General features: G+C 35.7%; 2 protein-coding genes across 2 annotated transcripts; one reads left to right on the top strand and one right to left on the bottom strand.

The window, feature by feature from the left end:
* Positions 1–743: 743 nt before the first annotated feature.
* Positions 744–7,949, top strand: LOC140887256 (potassium transporter 7). Its single transcript, XM_073294376.1, has 10 exons — positions 744–1,157; positions 1,744–1,978; positions 2,073–2,321; positions 2,467–2,517; positions 2,973–3,233; positions 3,916–3,968; positions 4,093–4,207; positions 4,451–4,705; positions 6,073–6,595; positions 7,129–7,949. The coding sequence occupies exons 1-10, from the start codon at positions 912–914 to the stop codon at positions 7,670–7,672; spliced, it is 2,532 nt and encodes an 843-aa protein (XP_073150477.1). The 5' UTR covers positions 744–911; the 3' UTR covers positions 7,673–7,949.
* Positions 7,950–8,611: 662 nt separating this feature from the next.
* Positions 8,612–13,999, bottom strand: LOC140887230 (uncharacterized). Its single transcript, XM_073294346.1, has 5 exons — positions 13,035–13,999; positions 11,347–11,485; positions 10,294–11,277; positions 9,284–9,717; positions 8,612–8,843 (listed from the first exon to the last, which is right to left on the bottom strand). Exons 1-4 carry the CDS (start codon positions 13,916–13,918, stop codon positions 9,322–9,324), a joined length of 2,403 nt encoding a protein of 800 aa, XP_073150447.1. The 5' UTR covers positions 13,919–13,999; the 3' UTR covers positions 8,612–8,843; positions 9,284–9,321.
* Between the last annotated feature and the right edge of the window lie 2,862 nt (positions 14,000–16,861).

Raw genomic sequence — 16,861 nt, 5'->3', positions numbered from 1 at the left:
TAATCACAAACAAAACAATTTTCGTTGTCGTGTACTTTGTACACCCATTGTTAGTAAATGAGATAATAATGATACATGATATAAAGATTATAAACTAATATATATAGATAAAACAATGGAGCACAACATTAATAACTTTTATAACTTGAAGCTAACCAAAAAAAATAAAAATTAATAATCAATTAATATATTATCATTCACGATAGCTATGTTAGTTCACATAACCATACGTACTAGATAGATAAATGTTAAGTAACGAATATACTTTATATTATAAATTTTCCGTGAAGAAAATAATTAATTATTATAAAATAGGTTATTTGGTTTCATGTATATTGTTTTTTATTATTAATAATAAATAATATAATATAGATGGTAGACATATATACATATATAAAATTTATCCTCGAGTTTTTAGAGTGGACAATAAATGAGTTTGATCCATACTATCTAGTCTAGAAAAAATAGTGGGTCAGATGATGCAAAATAATTTTTCAATATTGCAGCTTTGATTCTCGTGTGAAACATATTATTTGCTTAAATATTATAAAATATGTTCTGAAATTGAGCATATTGCTTTCTCTCAAATCTTTATCACTCATGTATATCTTTCGATTTAATTTTGCATGAGTTAATGGACCTCTTAATCGGTTTAAAATGGGATTCCCTCGGGGCCAACATTTGTTTTTTCAGAAAAAATAGTGGGCCGGTTGAAAGAAAATAAAGGAGTTATTAAAAGAAAATAACAGTTGTCGAAATTTGAAGAGAAGGAGCCCGATGGCGTCTGATTCAGTCCCCCAGGGTTCATTCATTCCACGTATAGGAGTTTACGTTCGAGAAAGTAGGCGATTAAATCAATTTCCAGCAGCCAATTTTGGAAAATGCGTGCCGCTAGATAATCAATAAGACTGATGGCGGAGGAGGGATCGGAGAGGGATAATGGAGGTTTAGCTTCTATGGATTCCATGGAATCCAGATGGGTGTATCAAGACGAGGAAGGCTCCGACATCGATCACGAACGCGATTACGTCGACGGCGGCGAGGGTTCCGATGACGAGGATAATGCGGAGCAGAGGTTGATTCGCACGGGCCCTAGGATAGATTCGTTTGATGTTGAAGCCCTAGAAATCCCCGGCGCTCACAGGAATGAATTTGAGGTATTATTGACTCTAAAATTTATCACATCTGCTTGTGCGGAGCAGTTTCGTGGGTTTTTTTTTCTATCTCTGCTGTTTGTGTCAGTCATGATATTAAACTGTAAAGAATTTAGTACATTTATACATGGTTTAAATCTTCCAAACCGGAATAGTCAAGTCAATAGAGTTAATAAGTTATGGCGGATGTTGACACGAGGTATCTCCAAATTTTTGTCGCACAAAGCTGACCGTAGCTGTCACGTCACAACGAGTTCATACTCTGCACCATTTTTCATGAAGAGCTCGGTGAATAAGTAGACTTCTGACCTAATTTATTGTGAATGAAGAGTGAATTGATCTTGGACATTTGACAATATATTCAGACATCATAAATGGTTGTGCGTACTTTGATGTTTTTCGTAAATCTGATACGATGCTGCCTTCATAGGTTGCAAAATTGTTTTCTCCTTGCATTTTTTTTTTGAATTTGTTGCATTAGAAAGTGTTTGCCGGAAAATAACCACCGCAGTTCTGCTAGTATTGAGTTTTCTCGCTATAAAGATGTCTATGGGAGTATGGGTGCTCATACTTCATTTCAAAATTTCAGTCGCAGGATTTCACGATGGGCAGGAGAGTCATATTGGCCTTTCAGACACTTGGAGTTGTTTTTGGTGATGTGGGGATTAGTCCATTATATACCTTCAGTGTGATGTTCAGCAAGGCTCCAGTCAATGGGAATGAAGATGTTCTTGGTGCATTATCCCTAGTTTTGTACACCTTAATTTTGATTCCTCTGATTAAGTATGTTCTTATTGTTCTTTGGGCAAATGACGATGGTGAAGGTATACGGTTTCTTAAATTTTGCCTTTATTTATACAAACACAATCTACATATGGACTGGACGCATGGCCTACATTATTTTCGCAATTGGTGCAGGTGGTACATTTGCTCTGTACTCCCTGATTTGTAGACATGCCAAAGTTAGTCTCTTGCCGAACCAACTTCCATCAGATGCTCGTATATCAAGCTTCAGACTTAAGGTGCCATCAGCTGAACTGGAAAGATCTCTAAAAATAAAGGAAAGACTTGAAGCTTCCCTGACACTGAAAAGGCTTATTTTGATGTTGGTCCTGGCTGGTACTTCTATGGTGATAGCTGATGGTGTTGTTACACCTGCAATGTCAGGTGCTTTTTAACAGATCATTTTCATACATTTAATTATTCCGGCTGGATTTGTTTGGTAGGCCAAGAAAGGATCCCTTTTTTAATTAAAAAAGAAAACTTTTTTGCTTATTGAATATGGTAAATTTACCTTATGATTTTTGCGCAGTAATCTCTGCTGTTGATGGCTTGAAGATCGGAGTCTCATGGGTAGAGCAAGGTGATTGATCCGCTCAACTACTGGGACTCAGCTAAATCTGTAAATAATGTTCTTTTGCTTTTGACATTGGTGAAAATTTGGTAAATCTAAACTTATTATGATCTTTTTGCATCAATTCACGATTGAATTCCCTGGTCAACTTAAGCTGATATGAGATTCGAAATACTGGAAACTACCATTTCCCTAAAAGTAAGTTGTTGGTCTTAGATAATCAATACTGGCTAAACATGCTAAGCTTATCAATCACAAAATTAAGTTTTGACCATAGCATTATTCACCAAACTTCCATCATCACGTCCTCCATACTTAATGGATTCTATATTGTCCGACTAGTACTGCGGTTGCATTTTAAACGATTATTCCATAATGTGAACAATTTGTCCATCTATAAGTGCATATTAAGCATGCAAATTTGTAGTCTAGCTGACGCTTGAGGCTTTCTTTCTGAATTGCAGATCATGTAGTGATGATCTCGGTCGCATTTCTTATAATTTTATTCAGTGTACAGAGGTATGGAACTAGTAAAGTTGGGATTGTAGTTGGTCCTGCCTTGTTCATATGGTTTTGTTCTCTTGGAGGCATTGGCATATACAACCTTGTGAAGTATGATACCAGTGTTCTGAAGGCATTTAATCCAGTTCATATATATTATTTCTTTAAGCGCAACTCAACCAAGGCTTGGTATTCCCTAGGAGGCTGTCTTCTTTGTGCAACAGGTATGCTCTCTTGGAATCAGTCGACTGTTATTTTCTGCTTTTATCTATTGGCCCCCTTCGAATACAGCTTTGCGCTGTAATATTGTGGAGTTTGAAGTCCATCGTTTTAAATGGCAGGTTCTATGGTTTTGTCTCGCCCATTCTTTTTTCTCTCTACACGTGTTTTCAAGTTTTCACAATCACATATTGGACCATATATGTTTTCTTGTATTGCAGTTTGCTATGTAAATTCTATATTAATTTGGCAGTTTTCTCGACTGTGATCAGCATCGGACATTCGTGGGCATCAGAAATGACCCTGAATTCTTATGTGGATGATTTCAGTATAAGAAGTAATATAAAATAAAAGTGATAAAGGAAAGGCTGAAGTAACCTAGAAAGAGTTTACGTGACTTTATTAATCTCCTCAGAGCAGCTTATGTGTGCTAAATTCTCTTTTTGTACTCTTTACTCTGTTCTGAAAGAGTTGTATATCAGTTGTCAGTTATTAAGCTATCATATTAAGCTTATGCTCTCTGTAGATGAACTGGCTTAGAATGTACCCCATATTTATATGTCTAAATGACTTGGTTTCTCAAAAATCATCAGTAATATATCACTTTTGACTGCTATCTATAGCTTATATATTTGTTGTTACAAAAACGTGTCTGATCAATTTCTGATCATCAGTTTTATGACTCAGGTTCTGAGGCAATGTTTGCAGATCTTTGCTATTTTTCTGTAAGATCAGTGCAGGTAAACGAACTGCAGGAGTTTGATGTGTATTTTTATTCACTGGGTTAATGTAGAAGATTCAATATATTTTTTTTATGTGGAAATTTTATTTTCTTATTCAAGTTTGTAAATATGTTTGTGGCAGCTTACTTTTATATTTCTTGTATTACCTTGCCTTCTATTGGGATACCTGGGTCAAGCTGCTTATCTGATGGAGAACCACGCTGATACAACACAAGCCTTTTTCTCTTCTGTTCCAAGTAAGCATATTCTTTTTTTAACTGTGATTTATTTATGATGAAAACTTCAATTTAGCGAATGTAAGACATTTCACTTGTTTAGATTTGCTTACCATGAGCATACAATTTTCTCTTTCCTGCTAGAATGTCTATCGATTTTCAATACTTGATATTAAAATCTGTATGATGTGCAATTGGAAGAAGTACAAGAGTGATGATAAATAACCTCCAATAATGAAGTGCTTTATTTCAAATGCTTTGCAGGTGGAGCTTTCTGGCCTGTCTTCTTCATAGCCAACATAGCTGCACTGATTGCTAGTAGGACCATGACTACAGCTACATTTTCTTGCATTAAACAATCCGCAGCGCTTGGTTGCTTTCCTCGTCTGAAAATCATTCACACCTCAAGGAAATTCATGGGTCAAATTTACATACCTGTCATGAATTGGTTTCTGCTGGCTCTTACCCTGATATTAGTATGCAATATCTCAAGTATTTATGAGATTGGAAATGCATATGGTTAGTCTCTTTGCTTATTGTTACAGTCGGGGTTTTTTTTTACGATATTCTTTGCTGCTCTGTTCAATTGCCTTGATATGTAACTGATGCTTCCTCTATTGTTGATTACAATCCACAGGTCGGTCTATTTTGTTAAGTTCCCCTCGATTTGTTGATTAACTGCCAGTATGTGGGGCCTTGGGGTCCTTACTGTTCCTGCGGTTATTAACGTACAAGAAAATTAAGAGCAGAAATATTCTTTTAACTAAGCTGTACCCTAATTAAGTAATAGCCTCTTTTCAAATGCTGTATAATAGTTATACACATGATATATATATTTTTTAGAGTAATAACAACATTCCATTATACGCATGATTTAAAACCATTACATCATCCAAATATAGTCATGCTATCCATATGTATCATATTTAAATAATTTAATTTAATGTTTGAACCCTCCCCGGCAAACCAAACTAATACTAGTATTAATAAAATACTAAATTATGTTTGTAGTACATGAATTTTCGAAAACCTTAGCTCCCATAATAGTTCACCATCTCCTACCTCTAGATGAACATTCCTCAAGTTCCAGGTTCCTATACTTACTATGATAAATCCACAAGTGGGGATACGACAGTCTCGAAGGTGAGCAAACCCAAAGTTGAGTCCCACAAGCACAAAAATCCATTTACCTAAAATGTGTTTTCAACTCGAAACAGCACCAAAGTGTATAGTACCATGGGCGGCACGATTACTTGACCCTCAAAGCATGACCACATGTATATCACGTAATGCAGGATTATATTTTGATTCCTTATTTGTTGACTGGTGTCTGTCTATCGAACTTGGATTTCAACCTTAAGCTTTGTGGCTTGTTGTAATATAGTTAGGTCAACAATTTTTTGCCGCATTAGTCTCATTTTGTATATGCAACATTATGTCATGAAATTGATTTATAATGAATATGTTGTTCCCCCCATATTTTTCTCTAGATTTATTTTTCATCAGCATTTTCATGTAGAGCCTCTGATTTCCTATTGTGTTTCCGTGAATCTAGAAGAAGTTGAGAAAACGTATGATGCTCCCTGCCTGTCAATCTATTTGATAGCAGTGGCGTTCCTTATATCATATTGTAGCGAACTCCATCTGATAATGGAAAACTAATATGTAATGAACTTTAGGTTGTTGCAATTTCACATTAATGGTTCGTGATCAGTGAAATCAAAATAGCAAATCCTTTATATTATATCTGGCTTTGTATTACTCTGTGGCATAAATAATCTTCTAAACCTTTCTATTTTATCTGACTTCATATTACTTTGTAATACACAATGTTTCGGACTAGTATAAACTATTATTATGGTACCTGATATTTCCTTATTTGACAGGCATTGCAGAACTCGGAGTTATGATGATGACTACAATCTTAGTGACTCTTGTAATGCTTCTTATATGGCAGATTAACATTTTTGTTGTTATGAGTTTTGCTATACTTTTCTTGGGGTTGGAGTTAACATTCTTTTCGTCGGTTTTATGGAGTGTGGGGGATGGTAGTTGGATCATTCTGGTGTTTTCCATTGTAATATTTTTTATAATGTACATTTGGAACTATGGGAGTAAGCTTAAGTATGAAACAGAGGTTAAGCAAAAGATGTCAATGGATTTATTGCGGGACCTAGGTCCCAACCTGGGAACTGTCAGAGCTCCTGGCATTGGGCTGCTTTATAATGAGCTAGCAAAGGGTGTACCGGCTGTATTTGGACATTTCCTTACCGATCTTCCTGCTGTGCATTCGATGATCATTTTTGTCTGTATAAAGTATGTTCCTGTATCTGTTGTGCCTCAGAATGAAAGGTTTCTGTTTAGGCGAGTCTGCCTTAAAAGCTACCACATGTTTCGTTGCATTGCCAGGTACCATTTCTCCAATTGTATCATTAGTTGCATATCCTAAACCTCATCTTGACTGGAGTAGGTTAGGACAATTTCCATCCATATTTATAATCTATATGACAAGTGAAATAGGCTTGTTGAAATGCGTGATTCTGCAGATATTTAAATATCTTTGACAGTTTGATTGCACTGAGAGTTAGGAAGAGCATCTTTTTATTTCATTTAGTCAGCAATTCAACTTTCCAGAGTTTATGATAGTCTATTTTTAGCTTGACGGAGGTACTTGTGTCGTCTCTAAGTTGTAACCGTTCTGTATGCTTCACACGTGGGGTCTTCTTGTGCAACTTTTAGGTCATTACCATAAAATATAGGGTGCTGCAATGCAAAATTTTTATAAGACGATACCCCCATCATATATGTACATCCCGTCACACTATTCATAGGACAAAAGCATCTAAAAAGAGGAATGATGTCTACATCGATTTAAAGATGTTTAACTTAGCAGCAGCTGGCCAACTATGTAGATATGATGGGTGGATTTCATATTTTGACAGATATGGTTACAAGGATGTTCGCAAAGAAAACCACCAGACCTTTGAGCAGTTGCTGATCGAGAGTCTTGAGAAGTTCATTCGTCGGGAAGCTCAAGAAAGGTCATTGGAGAGTGACAGCGAAGACGACGACTCAGGTTCTGAGGAAGAGCGTTCTTTCTCAAGAATTTTAATAGCCCCCAACGGCAGTGTTTATTCACTCGGTGTCCCATTACTGACCGAATTCAAGGATGCCAACAAGTTCATCCCCGAATCCAGCAGAATGTCAGAAGAGGCTAGGCAAGAGACGTCTACCGACGAAACTGCTATAGACCCAGAACAAAGTCTTGAGAAAGAGCTTTCTTTCATACGCAAAGCCAAGGAAAGCGGGTTCGTGTATCTTCTTGGTCATGGGAATATCAGGGCAAGGAAAGATTCCTGGTTTATCAAAAAGCTTATCATCAACTATTTCTATGCTTTCTTAAGAAAGAATTCCCGGAGGGGAACAGCCAATTTGAGTGTTCCTCACTCACATCTGATACGAGTAGGCATGACGTATATGGTGTGAAATGAAACTATAATCAAGCCTGCACTCTCTGTAAGCATGACATACTGACGCCTTCGGCGGTCGGTCTTGTATGATCAGGTTTCAACTCATTTGGAAGCTCATTGACTGACAAAATTTGCATGATTTTGTAGCTTTTGATTCCCTGTAAAGATGTGGTATACCTTACAGGAAACTTTTACCGTATAAAAAAATTAAAACTCATGAGATAAAGAAAATATATAATCGTATTGTATCAAATCTTTCTACATTCTGAGTCTTGGTATCTTGTGATGTTTGTAAAATTTATTTGTATATCGAAATTTTATATATTTTTAAATTTATATGTATTGTTTTTAAATTTATATATTGTTTAAATATTTCGATGTATACCAAAATCGAGCGAAATTTCGGCATTGATGTCAAATTATTCTGAAAATTTTGATTAATTCGATATTTTTTGGTACTATAAATTTGTTATATCAAACATTTTGATATTTTTCCCACCTTTACTCTTTTTGTTTTGATCATCGTCGTCATGTAATCATGTTTGAATGAAAAAGAGATGATAATGGATGATTTCACACTTGTTTTTTCAAGGAAAGAACAATTCAAGGAAAGAGGATATTTATTTTGTTGGTGTTCTTAAAATACCACAATATTTAAATCTGAAATAATAAATTTTCGAAGGAAAACAGGACCCCTCCAAAAACCATTTTTCACCAAAGAATTTGGACTAGAATTAGGAATCATTAAATCAAAGAACGGGAAAAACAGAATAAAAAGGTCATCGCCCTACGACATTTCTCAAATCATTACATGCTAAACGATGAAAGCATTATGCTCGAGCTGCTATATTGCTATAAAATATTTGAATTATATCACTGCCATTTAATCTACTCTCGATTTTGCACAATATTTCTAAAAATTAAGAGCATAAGAACGTGCAGAAAGCGCCAAAAATTAAAATGCACACGCAAATATATGGAGCTCATAGAAAACGCATTCGACGAGAGTGAGAGAGACTGTATATACATACATATGACAGATACACCAACTCCTAATGCAATACACGGGGGCGATCAGCACAACTTAGCAAGCCATACATACAAAAACTTAGAAGGGCCTCTTTTCGGCACAAGATTAACGGCAGTTCTCCGACAAGACTGAAAATTGTTACCGGGAATATGTGGCACTGCAATGCAAGAATTAAAGAACAATCAACTGCAGATTATGGATATGGCCTTGAAAAGTGACAACAGACGGATATCTTGGATGGTTACCAGAAAAAGAACATGGAAAAACTTATAATGGATTAATGAAAATTGAAAAATCGCAAATTGTGATAATTTGGGATGTGAGAAATCTTTGTTGTTTGTATGAAGAAGGGAATAACATAAGATGCACTACATGAGAGTGAACCAACTTATAAGTATATGAAAAGACAGACAAATTAACTTGAAAAAAAAAAAAAAAAAATTGGTCATGCCATCAGTTCCAACCTCTCACAGAATTCCCTCAAATTTCAAGCAAGGACAAATCATCTAGCTATGTCGGCAACTTCACTCAACAAACCATGTAGTCTATTTCTATGTAATCTTTTACCTTTCACATCAAATGGGAATAATTAATTACCTTCAAAAGCAGAAGCTGATAAGTTAATGATACTAGAATCAGAAACCATGAGGATTCATGGAGAGACCACCAGCTAAGTGCCCAGAGATTTTATCCTTGCAAGTTGGACACATATAGCCAATGGATTCTGATGGCGCTTCTGATTCAACATTGTCAAGTTTGAACTCTGCTCTGCACCATACACACACAGTTGTCAACTGATTTGCATCCAGTGAATTAAACGTGACGTCCTCCGAACCAAACGTAACTGAGGAATTAAACCCATCAACAATCCCAGCTATATTTCCTAAATTCATGGAGCTTCCCGACAAAGATTGCAACTCTTCTCCATTCATAAAACCGTACTTGAAGGGTTCCAGGTCATCAAACCTCAGCTCCTCAAATTCTGTAGCATTCCCAAGCTTCTGACCAACCAAAGAAAATTCATGTTCTACCTGCAGTTATTGCATTTTGAATAGAATTTATTAGCACCAAATCGATTTAGCAGGAAAAAGAACTACCACACTTGCATAATGAGACAAGGAAATGGATGATTTTGCTTAATCCTGGAGAGGTTATTTTGAGCACATGTACAGAGTTGAGCTCACTGGCATTTAGATCCCAACAGATAGGATGCACTTTTACAATTGAGAAGACAAATAAAATCATAAAATAAGTTCTCGGTTTCCAAATAGGAGAGATTTTTCAGCACCTGTAATCTTGTAAAGTTTTTAATCATAACAAACAAGATCAGGAAGTTTTGCATTTTCTTAATTCTAATAATGAATTTGATTTCAAACGCTTACATCACCACAAATCATGGGACATGACAAAACGTGAGATTATTCCACTTCCGAGCATATCAATTACACATGTTTATTGGCTAACTAGCGACCGAAAGAATGTAGTGGATACTGGTCTATCAGTCTAAATATCAATTTCATGTATGCAACAATTGAATCCAGGTATCTAAGAAATTTTACCCCCCACCCAACGAAAACAAAAAGAAAAATTATAAGCTGATTATTCACCTTATTTGACATAGAGTCCAAGGAAGGGAAGAACTGAAATGATTGAGTCAAGGGCACAGAAGCAACTGCACTTGAAAAATCAATTTCTCCAACATTTAATCCACGCGCATCTTCTAGATGATCATTTCTTGGATTGGAACATCCATTACCAAAATTCATCTCCAAATTTCTGTTTCCATATTTATCAATGTCATGTGACCCAATATATTCCGATTCATTTACGCACTTGTCATCAATTTTAATGTCCATATTAGAAGTGTAATCATTGATCACCATACCATCAGTATCCATCATGGCTAGGCTACCATGTGCATTCAAGTCTATGTAAGCAGATCTGTCAACCTTATCTTCTTCCTGTACCACAGGAGAAGAAAACAAATTTAATTCCTGACTACTACAGGCAACTGGAGTTTCTTCCAAATTAAATGCAACAGGAGGAATATCGTTTGTGGTTTGTTCACAAGTTTCAACTTTTGGGGTTTCATGTATTGAACCTTGGGCTATTTCAATCAAAGCATCCATTTTTGATGTCCTCGGAAGCAATACCTCCTGCGATGGAGATTTTTCATTCTTCTGGATGCTTGGAGGAGCAGTTATTTCACTGGAATTTTTCCCAGAATTCCTCACATGGACGCCAACATGTCCATTATAACTTCGCCTTTCTTCAAAAACCTTGTGACAGAACTGGCATTCATATTTCCCATCTTTGATGATCACGCCTTCCCCAACAGGAGTCCCAATTCTGCACCTTTTCGTTGTCTTTTGGTGGACTGCAAACAGATGCTGCAAGTACACACTCTTCTCATCAAAAGTCAACTTGCATTTGGCACATTCAAAGACGTCCTGAACTTGAACTTCAGGAAGGTTTTCTATGCTCTTAGAGCATTCATTATTCTCATGTAAACCAGACGAGGCTCTATCCAAAGTAGAATGGGGTGGCACGTCATGCCACGTGACACCTTTTTTGACAGCAGAATGTACATTCTGTTGCATACCGAATTAGTTTCATTTCACAAATTAATAAAGAAGATGATAAACATTGAGCATGCTTACCTTTGCAGTTGACTCGACACATGCCTGTTGAATGCTAAAAGGCTTCTGATCCCTTGGATGATCAGTATCATTACTCCCAAAATACGATTTCAAAAAGGATGCAGCCTCCTGGCATGATAAATATTGTTGTCCACTAGGGCTGTGGTTTTTTTGGGGGTTGGGGGAGGGCAGGCCAGGGCAGGTGGGAAGGGAAGAAAGAGCAGATAAATGGGTTAAAACCAGTAATAATTCAAGCAAATATAGGAATCAAAGAAAAACTGTAAAAAATGATGAAAAATTTTAGAAACATCTGGAAAAGATGCAAATTGACTTGGTACACATGTAATATTTCTCACAAAATAAATTCTCTTTTCAAAAACGGCTATTAATTAGATTCCACTTATGAAAATTCCTAACCGTTAGAAAATAAAACAAAATTACTGCAGCATCGAGGTCATTATTTGTTATTAGAGCATTCATCAAGTGCAATTCAATAACTTCCAACCAAACCGGATGATTGTACTTTGTTTCAATGTTTTACACAAGGCAGACTACTAACCAACTGATTTCCTTTAATTTTTTATTCTGACCCGACTGTTCGGCAACTAGAGTATCACTTAGAGTCCCTCATCTGCTTTATTTGTCCAGTAACATAAGGGGTATCTAAACACCTTCTAAGTCTTTATTAAACATATAAAAATCGGGTTAAGTATCATTATGCTCCCCATTCAGTAGTTCTATGTGTAGCGTCTGATTCCCTTCCTGACAAGCAGATAGGAGGAAAGCAGGAATTTCCTTTGCTTTATGATTAACCGATCTGTTTAAGAAGACAGTGAACTCATACGGACAGCCAGAAGGTAAGGGCAGAGTTCTATGTTCTATTGAAAGCTATCTCAATTATTCCATTATGTAAAATCGGTAGATTTTATTCTGAGAAAGAGAAGCTCTTTGCAGTATATATTCATGAGTATAGTGGAATATAAAAACATATCCACCAGGAACAGGCAGAACAACAGTTAACACCAAAAGGCATTACAAAGTAAAGTTGTCACATGCTCACCCCTAAAAATCAAGAAAACGAAGAAACTTACTAAGTTCCATTGATTAATAATAATGCTTCAAATTTGTATTTCTATGCTGCCACACAAACCAAAAATGTTAATCTCTCGATATATGTGCAACAGCACAACACAAACTTCAATATATGTTAGATCCATTAACTCCCAACTTCCAGAATCAAATATGCATCCTCCACATGGTAAATAGATTGATCCATAATACTGGTTGGTTACAGAGCCTTAAGTGCAGACTGTGGAGCATTTTGTGGTTACTACCCGTGGAAAAGACTGTTAAACTCTTCACAGCCTAAATATATTATGTCCGAGGCATTGCACCAAGCGATTTTTCTTGTTCATCCAATATTTGATCATAAGCAGACCATCCTTTTGATTTTAGAAATATTAGCATCACATTCTTTCTTATCCAATATCCACCTTAATTATGACAAACAAAAGTTACTTTCTTACTCATCAATTGCTCCGGATTTGATCTTTCATTTATGTCAACTCATATAAATCATTTTAGGTAAACAAATTGACCACTTGGTCAGTGGTAGTAGGCTCGTGAATACTACAGTGACAAACAGCAGAGAATCGGATAAATATCTAACTTTATGAAAAATATTTGGAAAAAACCCGAAATTCTACAACCTTATGAATCTGCGGCAATAGATGGATGGACGGAAATCTCGCCTCCTGATTCCAAGCAAGAGCTTCCAGCCAACGGGCAATGCATCTCCAAACATACCTGCATCAACATACTTCCTCTTCTTTCTAGTGCTACACCATTGCCCCTCCAAACTCCACAAAAACCCCAAAACACCCTCCTCGGTTACCAATCCCGCAGTCCTGCTCCTCAGCTCTTGGGCGAACAATTCATCGCCATTCTTCTCCAATTCGTCCAAATTCACCAGCTCGCCCTTACTATTCACCTTTTGCAGCTCACCACCTACGCCACTCTCCAAAAAACTTTTTCTGTTCAAATTCTTGTTTTTCTTCGCCCTTTTCCGCTTCTTCTCCGCTGCATGGAGTTTGATCTTCAGATTTTCTTGTAATCCTTGAAAACGTGAATGCCGGGAATCCTCCGTCACCGACAGCATCGCCTCCGCTTGCGCAGGAGGAGCCGGAGGCGGAGCAGGAGGGGGAGGGTTGTGGTTGCCATTCATAAAGTGCTTCAGATAGTGGATAATGGAGTGGTTCACGGGGTCGGAGGAAGGGTGAGAATCGCGGGGAGGTTTAAGAGATGGGTGTGGACCGGGGAGTCGGAAGTGAGAACGGTGCAGGAGGCGCGAGTAGGTCTGTCGGCGGCTTCCGGCGGACTCGTTGAAGAGTGAGCGATCGAGTTGGGGACAAACAACATCGTCAGTACAGCGTAGGTCGAAGGAGGAAGCGGAGCAAAGAGAGAGAGCTTGCAGTTCCAATTGGGAGAGCCTTGTGACGTCTACGCACTTCAAAGCTTCCACCTTCAAACAGGCGTCTCCGCCGGAGGATGAGGACCGCGGCGGCGGTTGTTCGCCGGAGGCAACACTAGCCATTTCTCGCCGGAGCGTTACAGTGGAAACCGTTCACAGAGGAAGTGCCAGCAGCAGAACCATTTCGTAGGATCACTGGATTCCTCAAACGACACCGTATTTAATTAAATACTATGATCATGAATTGATGACGATTTATATTAAAAAAATTAATTATTTCACATCTTTTTGTCCCCCAAAATATACCATATATAACTAATAAAATCGTGTTAAAATTTAATTCCTTTTAAATGAAGTTGATAAAGGTTATTAATGTAAATAAGTTAGAAGGAATTTGATACTATAGAAGGAATTTGATATTATAGATTACTTGCATGGAAAAATAGTATATGGATTTTTAAGATAAAACTGTTGAAAAATATATTATTATTATTATGTTGAATATTAAATATTGAATGTTGAATGTTGAATATTGAGTTGTAAAATGTGGAAAATTAGTGTGTGATGATGTAGATGATGATGTATTAATTTTTGGACTAATCTCAAATGTGGATCTATAAATAGGTCTTTATTTGTGATGAAAAATACAATTGAGTTGAGAGGAAAATATTATAAAGTGTAGAATTTGATATATTTAGAGTTTTGGAGTATTTACTTTTTACCGTAAATTTTTACTTTTTCACAACACGTTATCAGCACGAAGCTCTAAAAGTCCTCCATATTTTTCCAAGCTCCAAAACATAAGAAAAAGGTAACAAAAGTAAGAATATTTATTTTATTGTTTATTTATTTGTTGTGTATATATTTAATATATAATATCATGTTATTATCAGAAAGGATAAAAAAAAAATTAGTTTTTAAAAACTTGTTATAAATCCTGGGAGGATGTTAAGACGACATCCCACACTCCCAGTAAGGGATACGACAAGTATAAAAGCCTCTAAGGTTTTTAAACAATGACGTGATATGATATATATTTATTATGTATATATACTAACTATATTAATATATAATTTCATGTTATTATATAAAAGGTTGTCTATGACACTGACCTTATAATAACGCGATATGATATATATTATTGTGTATTTATATACTAATCATATTCGTATAATCTCATAATATTATATAAAAGGCTGTCTAAGACACCGACCTTATAATAATGTGATATGATATACATAATTATTTAATTATGATTATCATTATATGCATCACATGATTATCACAAATTTTTATTCAACACATACTCGATTTTTTTCCTGACCCCCAACGGTCACAAACGGTAACAAACGGCTAGTTTTTGCCCTATAAATATGTTCACTCAAACTCATTTTCAATCACACCAAATTCACTCTTTCTCTCAAAATAATTTCTCCTCGATTTTTCGAAGATGAAGATGATGACATTTCTAAGGCTATTTTTCATAACGATTATGATCATCATGCTCACAAGTCTTGTACTCACCAGCGATTTTCCACCATATATTTTTTCTTTATTTGTACACGCACTTGTAATCTTCGTTCTTTCATTATTTTGTATTGTCATATTAATGAAAATTAACTTATAAAATGCATTGTTATTTTTCTAGTACCACCATGTCAAATTTTACAAAGCTTAAATTTGTTGCTCTCGATATCACTAGAAAAGAGCAAAGAAATGTTAATGAGAAATCATCAATCTCGACTCCATGTATCTACGGCATTTTCAGAAGAAATTTCGTAAGTAAAAATGAAAACCAAAATCAAAGGCATAAACTAGATTTTGATCGAGGTCGAGGATGTGTTCATGAACGTAGACGTAGAAATGATCACGGTCGTGGTTATGGCCATGAATATGAAAATAATCGAGATAGTTACTTCAATAACTAATCTCAAAAGAACATCCGAACCACCCAAAAAGGCAGCATGAAAATATGAGTGAAAATAAAAATCACTCAAAAAGATATGTGAAACGACCCTAACTCTATAATAAATAAATAAATAAATAAATATGCGGAAAATTTTTTTTTTTCTTTTTTTTTTATATACTACTAAATAAAATATGTACATATATGCCCATACATATATGCACAGGATAAAATATTTAAAATAAATACATGACTAAATACATAAACAATTAAATACTTAAGAAAAAAATGCATTCTTTAAAATAATTAAACATCTGAGTCAACCCTAGAATTAAAAATATACTGCATAAATAAAATAATTAAAATATGTGCATGCACTAAAACATTTAATAAAATATTCCCATAAACCTCAACCACTAAAAATATAATAAAATGTTTCACATGACATCATGCACGGTGACTCAGAAGCTGTCACGGTCACGGGGCTACTGCAGCGCTGCTCATACGTCCTCACCACCGGTAGGAGTAACCTGCTCCTCTACGTACTCACCTGCACCATATCAGTGTAGTGAGCCTAGAGGCCCAACATGCATACTAACAAGGGTTCAAAATAATTTAAAACAATTTAATACTAATACATACATATACATGAATGAGCATGCTTAAAAATTACATAACATAACTTACTTAAATAAACATAAATACATAATACATAACATACATACTTGAGTTGTTGAGCATTTATTTTCTTAACATCGAATGGTCCTATCCGTAAGTGTGACCCATAGTGCGACTGATCAGTCTAAGAAACCATCGTACGAGGCTGGTGGCGAACCACCCATACATAAATGGCAGAAAACTGCCCATACATAAATGGCAGAAACTGCCCATACATAAATGGCCACACTACTTCAATTTCCACCTAAAATATTTTATTTGCTCAACCATAGAAATTAAATCATAGCATAAAAATTGATTTCATGAATGCATGTACTTAAATAAATTGTGTGTCCTTCATATATATTTAATTTAATTTTCTTACTAACATATAAATATTAAAATAACTTAAATGCATAAAAATAATTAAATATATAATCAGGACACATGTAATTTTCTCATGGATGGTTCTGGACTGCTGGCCTTACACTCAAGCCCATTAA

This window comes from Henckelia pumila, chromosome 3, assembly GCF_033568475.1.
Source record: "Henckelia pumila isolate YLH828 chromosome 3, ASM3356847v2, whole genome shotgun sequence".
NCBI classification, from domain to species: domain Eukaryota; kingdom Viridiplantae; phylum Streptophyta; class Magnoliopsida; order Lamiales; family Gesneriaceae; genus Henckelia; species Henckelia pumila.
This window is presented reverse-complemented; position numbering and strand designations above follow the sequence as displayed.

Excerpts from the sequence above, each read along its gene's own strand:
- LOC140887256 (XM_073294376.1), top strand. The coding sequence starts at position 912 with ATGGCGGAGGAGGGATCGGAGAGGGATAATGGAGGTTTAGCTTCTATG. Across the intron at positions 1,158-1,743 it reads CTCACAGGAATGAATTTGAG|TCGCAGGATTTCACGATGGG; the intron begins GTATTATTGACT and ends TCAAAATTTCAG. Across the intron at positions 2,518-2,972 it reads AGTCTCATGGGTAGAGCAAG|ATCATGTAGTGATGATCTCG; the intron begins GTGATTGATCCG and ends TCTGAATTGCAG.
- LOC140887230 (XM_073294346.1), bottom strand. The coding sequence starts at position 13,918 with ATGGCTAGTGTTGCCTCCGGCGAACAACCGCCGCCGCGGTCCTCATCC. Across the intron at positions 11,486-13,034 it reads TATTGCCGCAGATTCATAAG|CCCTAGTGGACAACAATATT; the intron begins GTTGTAGAATTT and ends AAAAAACCACAG. Across the intron at positions 11,278-11,346 it reads GTGTCGAGTCAACTGCAAAG|AATGTACATTCTGCTGTCAA; the intron begins GTAAGCATGCTC and ends GGTATGCAACAG.